The sequence below is a fragment of the Astatotilapia calliptera genome, chromosome 23 (assembly GCF_964374335.1).
Source record: "Astatotilapia calliptera chromosome 23, fAstCal68.1, whole genome shotgun sequence".
Taxonomy (NCBI): domain Eukaryota; kingdom Metazoa; phylum Chordata; class Actinopteri; order Cichliformes; family Cichlidae; genus Astatotilapia; species Astatotilapia calliptera.
The window spans coordinates 8,250,376-8,273,572 of NC_137443.1; the positions used below are offsets into that span (position 1 = coordinate 8,250,376).

The 23,197-nt window shown below is 40.8% G+C and overlaps 1 protein-coding gene across 2 annotated transcripts in view; it reads left to right on the forward strand.

The window, feature by feature from the left end:
* Positions 1–23,197, forward strand: part of LOC113016176 (capping protein, Arp2/3 and myosin-I linker protein 3-like) — a 35,346-nt gene that overhangs the window by 3,456 nt on the left and 8,693 nt on the right. For both annotated transcript variants that reach the window (XM_026158788.2, XM_026158789.2), the window contains exons 3-32: positions 2,318–2,368; positions 2,458–2,517; positions 4,530–4,651; positions 4,809–4,903; positions 5,210–5,280; positions 5,396–5,469; positions 5,547–5,622; positions 5,707–5,795; positions 8,517–8,611; positions 8,921–9,007; positions 9,498–9,607; positions 9,713–9,790; positions 10,146–10,222; positions 10,778–10,882; positions 11,033–11,102; positions 14,113–14,194; positions 14,307–14,403; positions 14,633–14,687; positions 15,282–15,454; positions 15,568–15,636; positions 16,062–16,155; positions 17,273–17,371; positions 17,457–17,576; positions 17,662–17,775; positions 17,854–18,029; positions 18,155–18,242; positions 18,329–18,448; positions 21,889–21,955; positions 22,285–22,472; positions 22,824–22,903. In XM_026158788.2, coding sequence (XP_026014573.1) covers positions 2,318–2,368; positions 2,458–2,517; positions 4,530–4,651; positions 4,809–4,903; positions 5,210–5,280; positions 5,396–5,469; positions 5,547–5,622; positions 5,707–5,795; positions 8,517–8,611; positions 8,921–9,007; positions 9,498–9,607; positions 9,713–9,790; positions 10,146–10,222; positions 10,778–10,882; positions 11,033–11,102; positions 14,113–14,194; positions 14,307–14,403; positions 14,633–14,687; positions 15,282–15,454; positions 15,568–15,636; positions 16,062–16,155; positions 17,273–17,371; positions 17,457–17,576; positions 17,662–17,775; positions 17,854–18,029; positions 18,155–18,242; positions 18,329–18,448; positions 21,889–21,955; positions 22,285–22,472; positions 22,824–22,903 — 2,882 coding nt within the window. The remainder of the gene's footprint in view (positions 1–2,317; positions 2,369–2,457; positions 2,518–4,529; positions 4,652–4,808; positions 4,904–5,209; positions 5,281–5,395; positions 5,470–5,546; positions 5,623–5,706; positions 5,796–8,516; positions 8,612–8,920; positions 9,008–9,497; positions 9,608–9,712; positions 9,791–10,145; positions 10,223–10,777; positions 10,883–11,032; positions 11,103–14,112; positions 14,195–14,306; positions 14,404–14,632; positions 14,688–15,281; positions 15,455–15,567; positions 15,637–16,061; positions 16,156–17,272; positions 17,372–17,456; positions 17,577–17,661; positions 17,776–17,853; positions 18,030–18,154; positions 18,243–18,328; positions 18,449–21,888; positions 21,956–22,284; positions 22,473–22,823; positions 22,904–23,197) is intronic.

The following is a 23,197-nucleotide window of genomic DNA, read 5'->3' on the forward strand; positions in this document are numbered from 1 at the left end:
ATATGAAATTTGTATTTGACTGTGCAAAACTCAGCCAGCTATCTGAATAGAATCTGGGGCAATCAGCTTGTACACGGCAGACAGGAAATCCAACTGGACCCTGTATGAATGCCAGTGTTAGCAAATGTGTAACACTTCCACTGTGTTTGCAGAAAAGGACACAACTCATGCATGGGTAACACACACTGCAGAACAGGTATAATTGATTGAGTGCACCATTAAGTGCAGCAAGGCAACCGTACATCTTTATAAGCATAATATAAAACAAATCCTTGTCTAACTAGTGTAGTTTTTATACTGTTTCGACACACTGGTTATTTCTGCCGCCCCTTCTACAATTCCCCCAGTGAGTGAATGAGCTTTTAAAAAAGGTCCATTTTTGCCTCGGCAGTGCAGAATTCCACTCATTGGATGCTGTAATGATTCATCGTGTGGTGAGGATGGGCAGTTAGGAGAGTTTCTGCATGTACAGCCTTTGATATTCAGACACTTTGATATGTCTATCTGCCAGAAACAATCCAATCCATGTCTCATTTACCGCTTCCTCTTAAAAGCTGAACTGGAACGCGAGGGCTCTCTCTCCTGCTGGGTGCACATAGAAAACGGAAAAATAGATTGGAGGTTGATCAAATGCACCCGGGTTAGCATTTGGCAGGAGAGAGGAGAGTTTAATTGTGTTAAGTTTTTGTTTTCCTGTTTCACTGGAAGTTCAGGGTCGGAAGTAAGCAGTTGAAAGCTTGCTTGAGGTTGTGATTGGTGGTTTTGCTTTGTCACTATGGTTTACATGAATTTATCTGCAGAGGCCTCACCCAAACTGTCAAACAAAACAGAATTTGAATATCTGTTATCTAGCTGCATAATTAACCCACAATATGTGTGCTGTGTGTCTGGTCTCCCTTTGAAGTGGAATACTCGATAAGTGTCTCTCTCTCCTGCTGCATCAGCATGATTTACTTCTGTTTACTTGCATGCACTCTCTTAACTACCACCCGTAACCCAGACTCATCACCGTAATGCGATACAATCTGGTCCTTCTAATCAACTCCTTCAGACAGTCTTTGAAGTGAAGCGCAGATCTTCACCTCTCTCTTACACTCTCTCCATCTCACATGCACATTTTGAATTTTGAATGATTTCTTTTTCGACACCTCACTTGCTGTGTGGGTGTAAGAGGCTGTCAATGTGTGCTTCAGACAGGCCTGTGTCAAGCTCCCTTCTCCAAAAAATAACAGTAGAATGAGAGAGCTGTAATTTAATTACTTATTTCATTGGGGAGAGACACATGGGCATGGGGTGGGCGGAGGGGGGAGACTTTGTCCTCGGGGAGTGTTTTAGCAGGCCCATCAGAGAGAATGGAGTAAATGATTGGAAGCGACGGAGCAGAAGAGGAGAAGAAAAAGAGCAGAGGGCAGTACTTAGGGGCTGGTGGAGAGCTGCAAAATGCCAAAGAATCACTATTCTTTGTTTGCCTTGATGGATCGAGACACTGACTTTTTTCTTCTTCTTTTTATAGAGTGTGTGTTTGCAAGAAAAACAAAAAGAAAGAAACTGTTTCTCAAGAAGAAGAATCAGGGGCAGAATCAGATTTACTCAAAAGCTGCATGACACAAATGTCTCCAAGCCAAAAATAAGTGGGTGCACGCACACAAATGGTGCGTGTGCTCCTTCAGATGGAGATGCACAAACAGGCTCTGAGTTTGCTTTCAAATTTCCAGTCACGTCCAAACTCCCATCAAGTTTGCATTGAACTAAAAATGATCCAACACGCCTCTGACCGCAGATACCAAATTAGCAAAGATGGCAAAGCAAAAAAGCTAATTTGATGTCCTGACCCACCATGACCCGCATTTCTGTGTTTAGAACAGATCCTATGATGCGAACGGTAGAGAAGACATCTATTAGCCCTGAAATTTGGCGGTTCTCATATTAAAGACCTGGAGCGATGCTAAATGACCAGAAGAGATTGCTCGCTGGGCCCAGAGGCGCACTGCGTGTCTCGAACTAAATGTATGAGCCACTGTCATGTTTACCCACAGCAGAAGTAATAGAATGATAATGAAATTACGTTTTATGTTTGTGTCATTGTGATTAAAACATTGCAGCATGTCACCATTTCTCAGACTTGAAGATGTTAATCTGTTAATGCTTGACGTTATCGCTGACACAGATAGCAATTTGCTGGATCAGTAGATGAATAGACCCTCTCATCATTACCATGGAAACTCCTGGGACTGTTTTCTCCCTGGGGAGTATGACTGTGCAGTGAACTTTTCAAGAGTCTTCATTCAATTTGCTTTATTTCCTTTTTTTTTCCCAGGTGCTCACAACATGGCGTCTCTATTTCCTGGCGCCAAAGATTCCCACAAAGGTACTTTCTGCCACCCTCTCAAGTTAATGTGCAGTGTGAGGCTTTTAGATTCGTGCCAGCTGAAATGTCAACTATGTCTCTGACAACAGGTAGAAACCACATTCAACTTCTTGGAGATTCGAGCTTTGAATTCTCAACCTGAACATCAGGTGAATTTTTACATTAACTCTGTATGCACTCCTCTCCACTGCAACAACAAAGTTGTCTGTGCAGTTGTATAATGGTGTAGTTACATCACTATGGCCTTCAAGGCAGGATAAAAGCATTTTAGACATTTATTAAAACAGCCACTGTGACAGTAAGAGCTCTCTTATTAACTTATTCTCTTCTACTGTTGATGTAATGCCAACAAGGAAAAACTTACTGCAAGAATTTTTAATTATTTTTCCCAGTTTTTATTTAAGCCTTTGCTTGTGAGATTAAAAGGCTTTTTTTCTCCTACAGGAAATTAATAACCTGTAACCAGAAAATTATTGTCAGGTCTGCTTTTTTTCTTCTAAGTTCTTCCACTACCTTGCTTTGCAGGCAGGTCCCTGGACCTAGATTTTAGCTCCACTCAGGAGACATTGAAGGATATAAAAGCATTTTTGTTACACAGCAAGGACTGCAGACTGTTTCACAGTGTGGAAAGTGTGTTGTTATTTCTAGGGATAAGGTATTAAAGCTTGCAGTATTGGAGATCCTGGATGGCCCCCCGGTTTATTTTATGTCAGGCCTCAGAGAAAAGTGTCTCCCCTCTTTCAACTCTCACAAGGACCAGTGCCACAACAGATTCAATTCATAGATATCAATCTAGGGACTCTAATAGCCATGGTCAGAATGACACCTAGTTAGGAGCAAGGAAGGAGGTGGAGTGAAGTCATCAGGAACTAATGTAAACAACTCTTTGCTAGGCTCAGGTTCAATCAGCTGCTAACTAACATAGAACTGAGTCAACAACAGTCAACAACAGGGAGAGAAAAAATACACTGATGCTCAGTTTGAATAATCAAGCATAACTTTAGTTTAGGCAAGTAAGCTTAGCTGTAATCTCAGCAGATCAGCTGATCTCATTGCCAGCTCATATCAACGGAGATGAGATCGGCTGAGATGATACCCCTCTATGTATCCAATTAGCTACTCAAGCTTCTTTGGCTGGCCCACAGTTGTTGCTCTGCAAGCTGCTTTATAGCCCAGCTCCATGTTTTTTTTTTTTGGACTAATTTAACGAATATCAAACCCGCTCTGTTCTGTGGTGGAGTCTTGCTACTGGTCTCTTTGTCTTATCTATCTATGTATGCGAATGGAAGGTCTGGTAGCTCTATGGCACCAAACATAAATGACTGCAGATGGAAATAGTCTTCTTTTGACTGTATTGTAGTGGCCTTAACTAAAATGCAAATTGCCACCCAGTTAATATCAGTTTTTTACACTGAATTCTTGACAATGGGACCAGAATCATGTCCGTACGTTGTCCAAATTCGTGCCACATGCAGCACACAACAGAAGATTTTCCAATTCAGGCCTATTTTCACTACTACAGGTATTTTCTGTAGTAAGGTTGCAATGACTTCTACTTACTGTTCTCACATTGGTTCAATTTTTACATTATGCAGACTATATACTTGGTAGCTGGCAGGGCAAAATCCAGTCTGACTGATTCAGACATTTGCTTTCTCACATGTGTAGAAAAGTTTAGAGATGCAGTGGGTGTGTGAAAACAGCTGTGGAGAAAAACAAGGAAGATCTTTCAATCTAGACCTCAGGGGCTCTTAAAGGTTCAGCTCATAGAAATCTCCGGGTCAGTGGCTGTTGTGGAAAAGAGCTACAGCATAACAGAGATTAAGGTCCAGTATAAGTTATCAAGGTAAACCTGGCTATGTGCTTATGTAAGGGATAAATCTTTCCTATCATAGTCAAGTACCTGATATAGCTCTGATATACTTGCATTTATACTTGCAGTTGTTTGCTCCTTCACTTTAGTGTTTATTATAACAGACAGATAATCTACGAAGTTGTGTCATCATTCCATTTAACTAGTCCAGTGGTTTCATATATAATTCATATAGTTTAATTGCAAGTAATTAAAAAATAGAAACATTAATTTGTTTAATAAATGAAATTTAAGATTCAACTGCCACGATATTTTTCAGTCTTTTACGGATATTTTTCTTATGCGCAGGTTGTTATCGACACTGACAAGTCCAGTTACTCCCTGAGGTTTGAGTCACGGGAACACCTCAATCATGTGGTCAGCCATATAAATTTCGCTCTGTCTCGAATATTCAACAACTCCATTTTTGCGTAAGTGTCGGTGCCTCTCAAGATAAAATGAGAATAAATAGTCACGTCTGTGCAGTGGTGAAAAATTGGAAAGTTTAAAGAAGGATGACCTTTATTTGCGCAATTATCAAAAGATAAATGATTCCTTACAGTATCTGTGTTTCTTTTATGTTTGCAGCCCTTCCATCTGTCATTCAGACAGTGACCTTTCGGAGGGCAGCAGGAAGTATTCACCCAGCTCCGAGACTTCAGTGGAGACACAGAGGGCCTGCGGTAAAAGAGACGTTATCATCAAACATGGGAATTTGCACGCATGCATACACAGGCAGTCACACACAGATATGAGCATGTGTACACCACTTGGCAGACTCAAGAGGAAGTTGGCACACGTACTTTACAAATGCTCTCCCAGATGTTCTTTTTAGTGCTGTCACACATATAAAAGATTGATAATTTGGACAAATGTTTCTGTGTGCATTTTCCTCCCTTTTTTGCCATTTACTGCTGAAGGAAGCAGCTGTTCTCATCAACTCTTTTTTTCCCCCTCTTCTGTTTGTTCCTCCCCCTTTCCTTTCTCAGGAGGCTTCTCAGAGACTTACGCTGCTCTGTGCGACTATAATGGCATCAGCTGCAAGGAGGAAGTGCAGTGGGTAAGAGCTGTGGGGCTGTGCCTGTGTTACTGTGAGTGTGTTTGAATGTTACATATATATGACTGTGCACAATATGAGGGGGGTGTCATGCACTCATTGATAATGTTTCTCCTAGGATGTGGACACCATCTATCACTCTCAGGACAACAGGGAGTTTAACTTGCTGGACTTCAGCCACCTGGAGAGCAGGTCAGGAACGAATGGCGGTTGGGCAATATTGCAGCCAAATTACAGTTCCTCATTTATCCAGTTTTTCCCTTTTACAGAGATTTGGCTGTCATTGTTGCATCAATGGCTTACAACACCTGGTTCACTAAACTGTACTGCAAAGACCTGCGCATTGTAAGTATAAACTTGTGTGCTACACCTTACAGTATTCCTGAAGGGTCACCGACCAAGGTTTTAAATATGTCTTTCATGCATCAGGGCTCAGAGGTCACTGAGCAGGTCCTGCACACAGTCAGCAAATCCTCCAGCCTTGAAGAGATCACTCTGGAGAATGCTGGGTTAAAATCGTGAGTAGCAGTCTTCATTTACTTTTTGTGCTTTGACTATTATAGAAACTCTGATTCCTGAAATGGGCATTAATTTTATCCTGCCTTGATTTTTTTTTTAATGCAAATGACAACATTTACCAAACGGTTTTAAGTGTATTTTGTGAACCTTAGTGGTGTTTGTCTTTTAATGATTGACCCATGCTAAGAACTTGGTCAGAATACCTGAGAATGCTGCTTCTATGAGTCAATTGTTGGCCTTATTTTGATTAACTTGTATGTCCTTGAACAAGGCTAAATCTCTGTACTACTGAATTATATATTATATATGTATTGTATGCGTAAGTGCTTGTCTGTGAATGTAGTGTAAGTTCATAGAGTTTTAGTTCATAGTGACACCACAGTGTTTGTCAGTTGTTTCAATCGCTTCATTGAATGACATCAAATATCTTTGTGTTTTATGCTGTTAAGCTGTGTTCATGCTTTGGTGAAGAAGTGTCTCGCTACAAATACAATGAGGGCCAAAAGTTGTTGGATTTTATAGAATTTTTGCCTCTAAATTTCAGACTTTTAGTTTTGATTTAAGTGGTTTTATAAAACTTTTCTTTAACAGTTTAGGAATTGTGTTTTTATACAGAATCTCCCATTTTCAGAGGCTCAAAAATAATTTGACCATTGGCTGACAAGCAGTTTCCTAAGCAGGTGAGGTATGTTCCCTCATTACTGTATGACAAATTAGCCAGGTAAAAGAAGATGCAAGGATGAGGAGTTGGACTTGTTTTGGTAGCTGTTCACTGGAATTCTTTATGTGAGTTTGGCGCAGATGCCAATGCAAATAAGGAAGACGATCACATATAGAAAAAACTTTGAATGGTCAAATGAACAATATACTGGATCTTTTAAATGAATGAGCATCAAAAAGCCGACAAGACTATAGAAGACAACTAAAACAGATGATTTTAGAAGCGCCTTGACTACATTCTTGAGACATCATCATGAATAGAAACACAGAGGAGTCACAACAAGGTGCAAACCACTGGTTACATTCAAGAACAACAAGGTCAGATTAGATTTTGTGAGAAAACTTCTCGTCCTGCACAGTTCTGGAAAAATACTAGTTGGTTTATTGAAAACAAGATGAACTTGTACCAGAATGATGGAAAGACAAAGTATGGAAAAAGACAGAAACTGCTCATGATCTGAAGCATACCACATCATCTGTCAAACATGGTGGACGCAATGTTTTGGCGTGGTCATGTATAGATGCCAGTGGATCCGGGTCACAAGTGTTTATTGATAGTGTGACTGCTGATAAAAGTAGCAGGATGAATTCTGAAGGACCAAGTCAGTCACTTCATCTTAACCTAATGGACCATTCCTTTAAAGTAACGGAAGACAAACCTGAATGCAGAGAGAACCACAAACAATCAATGACTGAAATCTGGTTGCAGTAAAGGCCTGGCTGAGAATCTAAAGGGAAGAAAGGCAGCATTTGGTGATATCCACGGGTTCTAGACTTCAGACAGTCACTGGCTGTGAATTTCTATCCAAGTATTAAAAATAATCCTTGTATTTAAAATTATTAGTTTTTCCAATTAATTTTGAGCCTCTGAAAATGAGCTACTATGTATAAAAATGGATGTATTTCCTAAATAATGCAGTACTGAGTTTTAAAAACGTCTTTAATTAAAGCTGAAAGTTTGCAATTTAATCACATTTTGAATGTTTGACTTAAAATTCATTCATTACAAAAAAATATATATATATATATATATATATATATATATATATATATATATATATAACTGCAAAATATGAGCTGGCCTGAAGCTCTGCAGCGATTTATTTAAGAATCAGCTATGGTATGCTTTTATGTTTCCTCTCAAACACAGAAGCTCAGAGAACATGTCAACAAGTAACTAGAGCAAAGATGTCAAACTCATTTTACACTGTGGGACACATACCAGCCCACTTTGATCTTAGGTGGGTTGGATCAGTGAAACTCCTGCTTCCATCAGTGCAAAGTTTGACTACACATTTAACAGATGGCACTTCTTTTTCTACATGATAGAGAAATATTGATCTAATAAATGAAATAAATTTGCCAGGAATGACAGTTTGAGCTTAAATTGTAAGAAATAAATATGTAAAATTACAGACAAAGTTCTGGTAGCTTAAATCCCAGACGGTCCTGTAATGAAACAACAGAAACATTTTGTTAATTCACATAAAATGTCCTTTTAAAAAAATGCGAGCATATTGTAAAAAATGACATTTCCATAGTAGATGAGTTTTCTCTCATGTCATTGTTTATCTTTTCTATCTTTATCTATAACTTATTTACTCTAGTGTAGTAAGAATGGTTGTAAGGGACATCTTTGTCAGTAGCCAAAGCTGCAAAACCTTTGAAAATACAGCTAAAAGTTCAAAATTAATGCCCTCCTTCACATTTTTCAAAACTATCCAGTGGGCCAGATAGGAGTCTTTGCCAGGCCGGTTCCAGCCCATGGGCCCTATGTTTGACACCCCTGAACTGCAGCAAAACTATGAAAACTGTGTTTCTGGCCACACGTGGCTGTTGTAACTATGTCACTTGTAGTGGCAATGCAGCAAAAGTCACACAAAAAGCACATCAGTACATCATCAGCACTCAACATTTATAAACCAAGAGATTTATAATGAACCTGATACTTCAACTGCAGTTGCAGCTCTCTGTAGGTAACTGCACACCCACTTTTGCAGTGACTTCCCACAGAAGATGTCAGTAGCTCTTTCAGAGAACCCTGCATCTGTCATCCATTCCCTCAACTTGGCGCACAACTCACTGGATAACCAAGGTATCGTAAATTATCTCCCTTTTTTGTTTTTCTAATTTAATCTTTGGGTCTGGAGAAAAACTCAAGCTTGTGTTTGATGTGATGAAGAAAGACAGTTCTATTTTCACTGGCTCTCATTGTTCTATATCTAAATATTACCCGAAAGGGTCTGTTGAGTCCAATAGTAAAAGAAAATAGTGGCTCATTTTGGCTTATCTGGTACCTGATCCGTTAACTCAGAAGCAGGTACATCTGTTACAGTGAAAATTACTTTCAAGTGACAAGAAATTCTGCGACTCACTTGTTATATCTGCTGTGTTCATGCTGCAGGTGTGTCCAACTTAATCCAGCAAGTGTGTCGCCTCAGCAAGGGGCTTCGTCTCCTCAACCTCTCCAAGACCTCACTCACCTCCAAAGGTTAGGAGTTGCCCCACCTTGTTTTTTTCCTTATTTACCCCTGTCTGTGAGTTAAATAAAAGTATGGCACAGGTGTTACTCACCAAAATCAGGAGGAGAACAAGTTGGATCCCCTGCAGCTTTCAGAGCTCGGGTTAGATCATACTGTGGTTGAGGGGATATAATGTTTTCAGAGCTTTGTTTTATGCTTTCGCCCCGCTATGACTCCATATTTACTTACAATGTCATGTGCTGCCCTGCAGGCAGCATGCCTTCTGCTACTGTCTCATCGTACAGGGTACCCAGCGGAGAATTTAAATATTACATTGAATTGCGCTACTTCCCATAACATCCACTGATACCTGCTGCTCCAAGATGTCTATGAATAATTTAAAGACACAAAATGTTTTGAGAGCATTCTCTTTCTCCTTTTTAATATTGTACAGCTACCAGCTCTCATCTTTCTCATTTTTCATTTCATCTCTCTGCGCTCTACTCCCCTTTCTCTCAGGAGTGGTTTCTCTCTCTCAGGCTTTGTGCTCCAGCGATGAGTACTCTAACTCCCTGCTGCACCTGGACCTGAGCAAGAACCCCGGGGTCCTCTCGGGGGAGGATGCATCGGTCAGAAAGCACAAGCCATCTGGAAACACAAATACACGCTGCCCCATTTAATCTCCACTTTTTCAGCCTAATACGATGTTTCTCCTCTTCTCGATCTATTCGCAGAACCTTTATCTCTTCTTGTCTCAACCCAACTGCCTGGTCCACTTGGATCTGTCGGGCACAGACTGCTGTGTTGACTCAGTGAGTATTTAATGGGTGGGTGTGATCAAATGTGTGTCTTTGGGATGCACTTTGATATCGCCTGAAGAGCAGTAAGGGCTTATTGGTAACTAAGATTACATTTTTTGGATAGCACTTGCCAACGTTTGTCTGCTGCTAAATGTTCAAAGAGTGCGTGACGACAAGCTAGAAGTCAGTGAAGTTGTTTTTTTTATAATTGAGATTTCTTCAACAAAACAAAAATAAACACAAAAAAGCAACATTGCCATCACTATCTGCGCATCCCTAATGCATGTGCAATTTTTAAAAAAATGCATTTCTCTCTGCGTGCAATTCTCAGCCCAAATTAACCGTTTCCACCCTGTGTGTCATGCAGCTATTTGGGGCTCTTCTGAGGGGGTGTTGCGCTGATCTCTCCTTTCTGAATCTTTCCAAAAATTCCTTCTCCCACAGGTTAGTCATATCTTTAAGATTACCGAAACAATAAACGCAGCTCCAAACCCAAATCTGGGAAGACATCATCCCTATTTCACCTTAAAGGCATCATCTTTCCGCTCATGTCATTCCGTCTCCATCTTTTTTTCTTTTTCTTTTTTTGTCAGTTGTTATCTTCATTTCTTGCTTAATGGGAAATCAGAAATGTGCTTTGTGGGAATCTCTGGAACATTGTGTTTCCTCTCTGTGGGTGTGTCTACTGTCGTTTAAAAGCAGAACTTTCGGCACAGTCTGCATAGATAAGACTCATGAATGTTTAAGCAGAGCTATCTATCATTTGACCCCACTCGCTCCCTCCTCTTACACCAAAGCAATATTCACTCATATTTCTCATTCTTTGTCAGTAGTCTACACTCAGCTCTGCACTCAAATTTACCTGGAATGTCAACAGTGTGACTTCATCTGCTGTGTGTGGTCGGTTTCATCCCATCCCACTCTCCGTATTATCTCTTCACCTCTACATCTTCTCGCTTTGATCCTCTGTGGGGGGGGGGGGGATTTCTAATCCAATAGGAAAGTGAAGGATACGCTGCCGTTGTTCCGTCAGTTTTTCAGCTCAGCTTTCAGCCTCACTCATGTCAGCCTGGCCTCTATGAAGCTGCCCCCTGATGTTCTGAGGTACCTACCATGTCACTTCTAATTCTCTATCCAAATATGCTCCCTTTTATCTGAACTCCTCTGCAATAAAGGCTGTGCCAGCGAGACCTTTAATACTCCTTCTGCTTGTCTTTTCCTTGTCCGTCATTTCTCTTCTTTCTGTCTCCGCAGGGCTCTCCTCACAGGGTTAACCTCCAATCCTCATATCAATGACCTTCATCTGGACATCAGCGGCTGTGAGGTGAGAGCTCATCTTCACACCTACACCGGATTTCAACACGGGAGGTGTCCAGGCGGAGTATTGAGCTATAGGTCACCTGTGTTTTTGAATCCCTCTGAACCAAATGCAGAGTGCAGATGTGAGCTTTAACTTGTGCTTTCGGTTTCATTGACAGGTTTATAGTGCAAGAAAGTAGCAAGCTTTCATGGCCTCCATATGCAGCTGATTTTATTTACACTGGAGTGTATCAGATGAGCGTATCTTGCATCAGATGCAGTTGAGATAAACCGAAAAGTTTTATTTTCAAATTGGACTTTGAAAGCATTTTGAAAGGGAGTTTTACCAAGGTGAACTTTTGTAAAAGTGTTAAGATTATTTACTGCAAGCAGCCATTATCAGTATTTTTAGACTAAAAATGGATCAAATGACCATGCATGTAATGTGAAACTTGGTCTCTTGATGGCAAACCAACAAAGAGTTATCAACTTCCCAAAAAAAGTTATTTGGGAGAGTTAGACACTGGTTAACACACCATAGTACTTGGCAGCTTAAGTGTATTTCCCCCAGAAGGGAAGATGGCAGAATATAAATATTAGCTTTGCAATTGCCTGGCAGTAGCTAGAAAAATAATAGTGTTTCTGCTGGTTATGTAAATAGACATCTGGTTTGTATAAGGTCATAAGTCTCTTAGTTTCAGCCCACAGTTTTATAGATTTACATTCTGCAGTTAGAAGCTTTACTTTTAAACTGACTTTCTTTTCTTTTTTTTTAATTCATCTTGATTTTTCTTTTTTTGTGTGCGTTGCCGGAGGTGGGGGTGTGTATGTGGTGTGTGTGTGTGTGGGGGGGGGGGGTGCTTTTAATGTTTACCGCCTGTCACCATCATAAGCTTCTCCTCACAGGTAGATGTATGCGTCCTGCTGCCAAATGATGTGATTGAAGGAAAGAAATTAATATCACTGTAAATATAAAAGAATTAAGTTATTTTTTTTAGATTTGTAGCCTTTCAGTATTTGTCAAATTTATAGTGATATCTGTTGATATATGTCAAAGCACCCCAAACACAAATACCTCTAAATTATGTTTATGTACTTGTAATTGTAGTTCATTCCAACACTAAATACTGTAAGGGCAGAAGTGTCAGCTATGTTATAATATGACTGTCAACTGCCAAAAATCTGTTATGCTTTTACTTACAGGGAGTGCAGAATTATTAGGCAAATGAGCATTTTGTCCACATCATCCTCTTCATGCATGTTGTCTTACTCTAAGCTGTATAGGCTCGAAAGCCTACTACCAATTAAGCATATTAGGTGATGTGCATCTCTGTAATGAGAAGGGGTGTGGTCTAATGACATCAACACCCTATATCAGGTGTGCATAATTATCAGGCAACGTCCTTTCCTTTGGCAAAATGGGTCAAAAGAAGGACTTGACAGGCTCAGAAAAGTCAAAAATAGTGAGATATCTTGCAGAGGGATGCAGAAGTCTCAAAATTGCAAAGCTTCTGAAGCGTGATCATCGAACAATCAAGCGTTTCATTCAAAATAGTCAACAGGGTCGCAAGAAGCGTGTGGAAAAACCAAGGCGCAAAATAACTGCCCATGAACTGAGAAAAGTCAAGCGTGCAGCTGCCAAGATGCCACTTGCCACCAGTTTGGCCATATTTCAGAGCTGCAACATCACTGGAGTGCCCAAAAGCACAAGGTGTGCAATACTCAGAGACATGGCCAAGGTAAGAAAGGCTGAAAGACGACCACCACTGAACAAGACACACAAGCTGAAACGTCAAGACTGGGCCAAGAAATATCTCAAGACTGGTTTTTCTAAGGTTTTATGGACTGATGAAATGAGAGTCAGTCTTGATGGGCCCGTGGCTGGATTGGTAAAGGGCAGAGAGCTCCAGTCCGACTCAGACGCCAGCAAGGTGGAGGTGGAGTACTGGTTTGGGCTGGTATCATCAAAGATGAGCTTGTGGGGCCTTTTCGGGTTGAGGATGGAGTCAAGCTCAACTCCCAGTCCTACTGCCAGTTTCTGGAAGACACCTTCTTCAAGCAGTGGTACAGGAAGAAGTCTGCATCCTTCAAGAAAAACATGATTTTCATGCAGGACAATGCTCCATCACACGCGTCCAAGTACTCCACAGCGTGGCTGGCAAGAAAGGGTATAAAAGAAGAAAAACTAATGACATGGCCTCCTTGTTCACCTGATCTGAACCCCATTGAGAACCTGTGGTCCATCATCAAATGTGAGATTTACAAGGAGGGAAAACAGTACACCTCTCTGAACAGTGTCTGGGAGGCTGTGGTTGCTGCTGCACGCAATGTTGATGGTGAACAGATCAAAACACTGACAGAATCCATGGATGGCAGGCTTTTGAGTGTCCTTGCAAAGAAAGGTGGCTATATTGGTCGCTGATTTGTTTTTGTTTTGTTTTTGAATGTCAGAAATGTATATTTGTGAATGTGGAGATGTTATATTGGTTTCACTGGTAAAAATAAATAATTGAAATGGGTATATATTTGTTTTTTGTTAAGTTGCCTAATAATTATGCACAGTAATAGTCACCTGCACACACAGATATCCCCTTAAAATAGCTAAAACTAAAAACAAACTAAAAACTACTTCCAAAAACATTCAGCTTTGATATTAATGAGTTTTTTGGGTTCGTTGAGAACATGGTTGTTGTTCAATAATAAAATTATTCCTCAAAAATACAACTTGCCTGATAATTCTGCACTCCCTGTATTTTACTAGATTTAAAGAGCTTACTAATGATAATCCTATATATTTTAAGTAAATCAAATAGCTAAACAGTACAGAGGATTGTGTACTGAAGCGTAAAGGGTTTCCCCTCTCTTTGAGCTGAACTGCTGCAGATCACAAACAAAGCAAAGCTTGCAGGGACATAAATCCATAAATTTGCCCCACTGTGGAAAATGGAACAATTCCCCAAAGACTGAAGTTAAAATGACTCTGATTCATGGCTGTGCACATGTTAGTTTTCCCATCTGTCTCTATCTCTCTCCAGCTAAGGTCTGCAGGAGCTGCTGTAATCCAGGAACTCTTCCCTAGAGTCTCCTCCATCGCTACTCTCGATATCTCCGACAACGGTACAGTGGCACGCTGCAGAACATCCAACCATGACCTTGACTTTTTATCCTTGGGCAGCTGAGGTTGGAGTGGGCTGCTAATGTCGAGCTGTGTGTGTGTGTGTTTTGACAGGTCTCGACGCAGACTTACTCACAGTCCTGCCAGCCCTCTCTAGACACCCTTCCCTCAAACACCTTCATCTGGGCAAGAACTTCAACATCAAAAACAGGTGCTGTCAGTGCTCTCTGTCATGCTTTACTGCAGTTATTTATGGATATACCCTATGCGCATGACTGTGTGTGTATCTGAGCACAAACATGCTTGCACTGCATATGCCAGCTTGAATATACACATTTGTTCTTGTAGTTCTGTTTTCATAAGTGGCTGCCATTCCTCAGGCAGCAGGAGATGACTCGACCCAGCTCATCCTGCTTTGTTTCCGTGTTTGTCATCTGCAGGGTTCTGGATGAAGTGTTGCAGAAGCTAGTTCAACTCATGCAAGAAGAAGAATGTGTGAGTAACTAGAATAGATATACAAAATTTAAAGGGCAATGTGCTTTGATTGCAAACAGTAGAAATAGAAAAAGCATAAATCAGCTGCAGAGACATTAAAATTCATCATATTCTGCAAAGATAAACTTAATTGACTTTCAGTTACTTAAATTATTAAAATAATAAATAATGTTTTTTTCAGAAGACTGAATGATTACATATATTTGTTTGTGTCAAATTCAAAATGAGAATATATTTTTGTACATTTTTTTCCCCATATGTCAACTTTCTTTATACTGCTTTTAATTAAAAGTAGGGTTCTGCTTACAGTTAAAATACTGCTCAGATTCCTGGGCACATAATTTTTGCATTATGTTTCACTGGAGATGTGTCACTGTTTCATCAATTATTACTGTTCCTCTGTTAACATTGTGGGCGCAGTGTCTATATCACTACACATATTGTGAATAATTCATGCAAACAGCATGTAAAGTCAAGTCAAAGCACTATTTGCTAAATGTCACCTCCTGGCTTCTCGTGCTTCTTTTCTTTTTCCTGAACAGTCTTCTCCGCTTCGTTTATTAACTCACATGCTTGTAACCCCTCCCTCTACAGGCCCTTCAGTCTTTGTCCCTCTGCGACTCACGCCTGCGTTCTCGGGGCACCGTGCTAGTCAACGCCCTGGGTAGCAACACCTGCTTGAGAAAAGTGGATCTGAGCGGGAATAGCATGGAAGACATTGGAGCCAAGATGCTGAGCAAAGCCCTTCAAATCAACACAACACTCAGGTGAACGAAAGACTAAGTGTAAAGTTTTTTTTCCTGGGTTTCTGCAGTCTTTGCAGTGACTTGTGCTCTGTGTGGAAGTTTGTATTCTATGCAACTCTGACCTTGCCCTGCAGGAGTGTGACATGGGATCGCAACAACACCTCCGCAGCAGGATTTCTCGATGTGGCCCGAGCACTTGAACAGTAAGAGTGTTAAAAAATATATATTATCAACATCTATTCTGTATGTATGCCCACTGGACTCTAATCAATAAATAAGAGCATGTCTTACACATCTACTGCTAGAACTATTTTTAAGAAATGTTATTAAAGAATGTTTGAGAACATTTAACCATGTTGCTCAGCTGTGCAAATTGTTGTTTTCCACTTTGCTATCTTAAGTGGTCCAGACTTGCCTTTAGGCAAAAGATGACATGGTTGCAAGGATCAAAGTATTACTCAGTCACTGAATGGCACAGGAAAAATATTTTAGGATGAGCTCTGTCCAGTGGGGATATTAACCCTAACTAACCCTGGACTCTGTAACCCACTTTATTTTCTCTTTTTAGTCTCTTACTGTCTCCCTTAATAACTTGTCCCTTCCCTCGTTTTCTGCTTTCTCCTCTCAGTAATTTCACCTTACAGTACATGCCTCTACCCCTAAGTGACATCAGCCAGGCGTACCGCAGCGCCCCTGAGAGGACAGAGCAGGCGTTGACCAAGGTTGGGACGGTTGGAGTAAAGCCACCAATAAAGTTATTACAGTACTACTTAAAACTGGGAAGATTAAAAAAAGCTTAATAGCTTCTTCATCAGTGGCCTGGGGACCGTTGGGGTAACTCAAAAATAGAGATAAAGAGCCCTACCTAACAACCCTAATCCCTAAAAGCTTTCAACCTACAGGAGACGCTAGAGGGATTTAATTAAATTCTTCTAGTTCACAACAAAACACTTTGGTGTTGACTCTTCAAAATTAATTTCTGCCCTTTTTATAAATTCATCAAATGCTTTGAGGTCATAAATGAGCAGATGTTTATGACTGTAGACAAAGACATTATCCGAAGCAAATGAAAACAAATATGAGGTATTTGAATGAAAACTTGGTGTGCTCAAAGAAACGTGTTGTGCAAAAATTTGGACCTCTGGAGGAATCTGCGTAGTTTCGCACAAAACAGTGAAATTCATCAAGAGATGACGAGGTTTATCTAAAAGCTTCATATGTCTGAGATGAAGCTGTACTACAGGCTTATCGGGAAAGCAAGTTCATCCTAAGCCTAACTGTGAAAGAATGTTTTCTTCATATGTTCTTAAATTTCTGCAGCACTTAAGACTGAGTGCAAGCGCCTACCATGAAGAGCCTCTTAACATATTCTGTTTGCGGTGCCGACAAACAGACAGTGGTGAATAAATGTGCAATAATTTTGTTCATTTATTTTTCTGTTTACTTGTTTATGAATACATGAATGTAAACTCAAACAGCATCGGGAAAGTGGCATTTTAGGAGATTCATAAATTAGACTTAACAAGCAAATTCTAGTTATTACTGTAATTATTTCTCTCTTGAGGAAAGGAGAGGGACAAGGGCTTTGGATAAAGGCTGTGTTAATTTCTAAGAGCTTTAGGGAGCCACCTCTAAAGCTTTAACAAGGATTCTACAGTCATCTTAGTCTTAAGATGCTTTTGTTGCTTGTTGTAAAATGACAGCACCCTCTACTTGGCTCTTTGCACTTTCTTCCTTCTGCTGAAATCTCCTTCTTGCATTGCCGCCTCTTATGTTCTGTTTGTGCTCTTCATGTTTTCATGGTGAGAGTATAATCGTGATAATCGTTTTGCCGCACAGATCCAGCGTGCTCTGGTGAGGAACAACCAGACTCAGCGCTTCTCTCAGAGACAGGCTTTGCGGCTCCATCAGGGCCTGGTCACCAGCACCGCCGAACAGGTAGGGCTCGTCAGCGTGCGCTCGCATCTGCGTCTGTTTGTGAGTGTTTGCACTTGTAACACTCCCCCGCCTGTCTGTTTCCAAGGTGATGGAGCGCCTCTGTGTGCGTGTCCAGCAGCAGGTGTGTTTATTACGGGGCGTCGGAGAGATGGAGGAGATTCAAGCTGCAAAACAAGTGCTAAAAGAGGCGAGGAACTCTCGCGCTGTGAGTGATGTGAAATGTGCAAGCGTAGTATTTGCATTGTTGTCACACTGAATATGAATGAATCCTTTCTCTGTGGTGCTCCAAGCTCTACCCTTCACTGTGTGAGCTCGCTCATGTGCTGTCTGTGGATGGGCCGGTGCGGCAGAGACTCGACTCCTTGGCTGGCGAACTTGCCAAAGCTGCTGACAAGGAGCTGCAGGTACATCTAGCAGCCTCTTTTTTTTGACACTGATATGTAACAGATGACAGAGTCACCGATCGCTGGCATCCATTGCAGGTGATTGTCGACTCCATGGTGTCTCTGTGCCGCGAGCTCTGCCCTCTATCTTCTTCTGCAGCAGAGAGATTAAGCCCACCCCTCTCATCTGTCTCTGAGCGTGTGTCCATCCCTCGCTCTGCCATTCGCACTGCCCTTATGGAAAGAGCAGCACAGGACATTCACAGAGCCTTGGAGTAAGTGAGACGCTGAAGCAGCAACAATAAGTCTGAATTTGATAAGAAGAATATTGATTTGCTCTCACTTTTACCAAGCTTCTTCCCGTCAGTCTCTCCCTTTCCTCTAACCCAATCTTCTGCAGAGAAGTAAAGCTGTCAGTGGTTTCCTATCTCACCAACTCCATCGTGGACCAGATCCTTCAGGAGCTCTATGCCACCCATAAGAACCTGGTAAACACAAAGCATTTACTGTGAAACTGTAAAGGATACACAGGTTTTGTTTGGAGCAAAAGTTTTAGGAGTGCTGTCTTTCTCAGACTCGGCAGGTCTCTCATCTTAAATGCTGGGAGGGGACGTGTGAAGATGGGACAGGCTGGAGGTTTAACAGGCACAGGGACTCTCTGGACATCACAGATGAAGAGCTCAGCACCAGCATAGTGAGTGAACTTTCGTGTGTCTTGGGACCCATATACGAGAAATATTCAATTAAATATTTAAAGTGAATTCAGTTTTATTGATATAATGCTAAAACGCAAAAACAGCCAAGAAGCAAAACCCCAACAGTCAAACAACCCCCTGTAAGAAAGCACTTGGCAATAGTGGGAAGGAAAAACTCCCTTTTAACAGGAACAAAACCTCCAGCAGAACCAGGCTCAGGGAGTGGGAGCCATCTGCTGCCACCAGTTGGAGGGTGAAGGGAGTACACCTCACAAATTGGGAATTTGTGGTTTTCTACATGCCTTCAATTGTGGTCGCTACCACAATCGCTATCAAATTTTCCAGAAAATTCAGCCTCCCAGAATTTTTTGTTGAACTTCAGCTACACTTTTGAAATTGCATATTCCTGAAGTCATAGCAGAGCGTTACCCAGGGTTCATGTGCTCCGATGTTAAATGAGCAGTTGCGAGAGGCGCAGAGTTTAATTTTTCAATTTTTTTGTTTACTTTAAATCCTTCCGTTTTTGTAAGTATTTATCCAATTCAGGCTGGGCTGGAGCCGGTGGGCCAGTCTAGTCACCAGTCCATCACAGGGCCAACACAGACAGACGGATAAACAACCACACTCAGGGCCAGTTTCAAATTTTCAAATTGCCATTTAACCTAACACCAATGTCTTTGAACTAAGGGAGGAAGTCACAGTACCTTGAGGAAGCATCCAAGCTCCAGAACACATAGAAAGACCCGTTTGAACCAGGTGGTTGAGACTGAAACCCTCTAATTGTAAAGCAGTAACAGTAAACACTGCACCAACATGCCATCGAAATGAAATGAGATAAGGATGCCGTTAGTAAATATGAAATGATAACTAAATGTAAATGTTTACAGGAAATGTTTTACTTTTTTTTAGTATGCCCAATTTTATCAACACAAATGGGCTGAGGGGGCTTTATTACCTGCAGCCCTCTCCGTGTGATCTTTTCTTGCTATCAAACAAAATCATTTCAGAGATTTAAATTAATTTTATCCCATCTAACATTACCTCTTAGCAATCTTTAGCAAATTGAAAAAGCCCAGGAAGTAGTCCCCCCCACCTTGCCTTCAGCATTTATTTTGCCTCTGAGCAGCTAGCTGTAGAAACTGAATTCCTGGAGTTATGATAAAGTATCATGACTCTCATAAAGACCCTGAAGTAGTGTGATTTCACATATATTAGTCTAATATTTCAAACCGTTTTCAATTTGTGTCTGACATGGAAAGGAGAATTGTTTCTCAGTTTTGTATTTTGTTGCATAATCGCAATATTTCATGTTTGTCATTGCAATCATATATGCATCAGCAAGTGTGCTGATTAAATTAGGTTTACGATCCCCTGCTTGTTTATCCCGTTATTAAATTTGAGCACTACAGCTAAGGCAAAAATAGTGTTTCAGTAGTGACAAAACTTGCAGGAATGAGGACTTTTTCCTCCGGGTTTTGACATTTGAAACATTAAGCTGACTTTCCTGACAGGAACACTACAGTTAAAGGTCAGAAATATTGAAAGGCTCCCACTCCTTCACTGGAGACGCTTTAACAATACTTGAATTGATGATGTATAGTCAGTACAATTGTGTTTTGGCCTTTAGAAGCTTCTACTGATTGTAGTGATTGAAGCACGATATTGAATGTCCATGTTTCAAAAGGCCAATAATTGCTACCCTGAAAGCCTGACTGGCATTAAACAGAAATCAAGTTATTGTTAGATACAATAGACAATGGACAATGAAGAAAAAGCAGGCTTTTTAAAGATGAATATTTAAGTTTGTGGCTCTCCATGATGTTGATGCACAAAATTCTGAAGTTATTAAAATATTCTTATCTTCTTATGGAGCAGCTACACCTCCTTCCCTTTCCCAGTTTTAAAATGAGTTCTCCGCTGTGTGCTGTATCTACATTTGCTCATTAACAGTAAATTAGAGCTTTTGTCTGTCTATTAGTTGCAGAATTCTTCTTATCATCTCTCCAAATGAGAAAACTAAACCTGAAACCAAATATTATCTGAATGTTACCAATATGGCTGAAATGCCAGGAGGCCGAATAAACCTGAAAAAAGGAAGAAAAAGGAAATTTCTGCTGACGCACTAAATCAATAGCTCAGTATCTACAACACAGCTGGTAAAACTGCAGGAGTAAAACCGTCCCCCTGACATTATCTCAAGAATCTACTTTAAGTACGGGACTTTATACATCACAGTCTGCTCAATCATTACCTGCAAGGAATTTGAAACATTGCTATTTCATTGAGTAATACAGCTAGTGAAGATTGTTGTATTGCAAAAATGAAACCAATACCTTGCTGTCTCAACTAATACATCATGGACATTGTAGGCTTCAGTACTTTGGTGTCTCAGCTTTTTAATGAAATGCATTTGATCAAGCTTCATTTCAAATATTTTACGCAATCACAGTCCGGGTCAATATTCTTGAGGGAAGTAAACGGTCTTTGCATTGTCTGCTCTTGTGCCTGATTTTGGTGACAGTAACAGTAATTGCTAACATTACCTGTGGAGATCCTCAAGGATCCGTCCTGGGTCTTTCTGTTATATTTAAAATGTAATTAATTATATTTACGTCTAATTTTGCACTCATAACCTAAGATTCATTTACCTTGATGGGCTATTGATAATATTAGCAGTCTTGTGAAGCTGGTGTCTAAATGATGGTACAGTTATATTGCAGATATATAAACCAAATGTTTGAGTTGGCTGAAATTTTCACCCCCTTATTGTGCTACTTTCTATTGCAGTATGGACCAAATTGATGAGACTGGCAGTGTCATCCCTAGAGCAGCACCTCTATCAAGGCCAGAAACACTTAGCCAGCTGTTTTGTTTCTTCTGAAAATCTCTCTGCAGTAATTTATTTTCAATTGGATCTTTAACTTAAAACTTTGGGTTTCCTCAGTCTGTTTTTCTTACCTTTTCAAATCTGTCTCTCCTAACTGTAGCAGGGAGACCTCTGGTTTTTGTCAGCTTACTCTAACATGCCTCATGGCTCCATACACCAACTCCGCAGTTATGTGACGTATGCACAACAGCACTTCTGCTGATTTGTGGTTGCCACATTTTCTCTACACACAATAAAGTCAGTCTTTTTTCATTGGGCCTACATTATACATATAAGGCCACTCAACTAGAGAAAGGCTTCACTGGGAACATTTTTGCTCTTTCTACATGTGAAATCCATAAGCTTTTGCTGGATTTTAAACAGCATCATGATCAATATGTCTAAAATTTGCACCTTGACTTGACAAGTCTTCATTGGCAAAAGCGGTGATTGCCCTAAAGGTCGTCTTGTACAATATTTCCGTTGACCTGTTTGCCTGTTTGCATGCGTGTCTCGTTCTAATTCCTTCCCTCAGCATCTCAGCAACTTTTACTTTTTCTTTTTTTCTCCCAGGACACAATAGCCATTAAGAAGCACAGCTCTAGAACAAGACGAATACGACCTGTCTCCACCAGGCTGAGTGAGTACTGCTGTATAGCCTATTATCCTCTCTCTTCAGTCAGCTCTGACCCCTTCCTTGTCTCTCCCGAAGCTCCATTAGCGTTTTCTGTAGTCGGTTTTCCCCTCTTTTCCATCTCTTCTTCTCAGAAGTCTGTTAATGGCTGTTATAATCTAGCCTGAGCCAAGTCTGAGTCACTATATGTCAGAGCAGTTACTGATTGTTTTGAATTTGATGACTTTGAAGCAGAAATGATGACTCCCTGTAATCTCCCCACTCTTTGACAGTTCCTTCTCAGTTTCTTGTCCTCACATCCTCTCTATCCCTTTGTTGCTCCTCGCTGCCATCAGGCCTGTGTGATGACTCCAGCTCCTCTCCACCCCCTTCCGTGCCATCATACTCGTCACCGCTATCCCGTTCGGCATCCTGGGAGGGTCTGTCAGAGCTGCCTACGCAGGGTCTGCCCCTTCATCACGTAACGCGAGTTCGTCCAAGGCCTCCGCGGAGACACAAGGGAGGGCACATCCCGTCTGAGAGAGTAAAGCTTGCCTGATCTTGGCACTGTTTGACACATATTAAAATGTTAAATAATCTGCAGCTGCACCCAATAATTCAGTATACATCACCTTTACGCAAATCTCCAACCATTTATCTATATATCTATGCATAATTCTCCCATTTCCCAAAATATGTGCCTGCTGGCGATGACTGCTATCTTTGCAGAAGTAATCTATTCAAATTGGGTGCCTGCAACTGGATTATGTCATCTCAGTAAAGGCATTGTAATCCATTTGTTTTATTGCAAATACATAACATTCACAAATGAAACCCACTAAACTGACCTCTCTAAAAAGATTTTAAGTGTGTGTTTGTGTCTGTGTGTGCACAGCACTGCAGTGAAAATGGTGGGATAAGCCCTCTGGATGATGGACTCCCTGATTTCTACACGAAAAGAGTGCTCCCTGATAGGTAAGAGTTTGTTTTATATTTGCACTTTGACAATACTTACACTCTGTTAGCAACCTGTCAGCTGTAATTCTCTCCTGACCTTACAAAACATTCCCTGAATATTGCATTTCAAACCTGCATCTCACATTTACTTAAAATTACTGTTGTTTCCCAAAGAACTCCTACTTTTCCCACCAGTCATAATTTTCCGTTATTTTGCTGCACTGTGAAAATCAGCAGACTTCACGACTGCTGGAGCAGGGTAATCCATCACAGTGAACTTATTGTCACCCTTAGATTATTGTTGCATAGTTA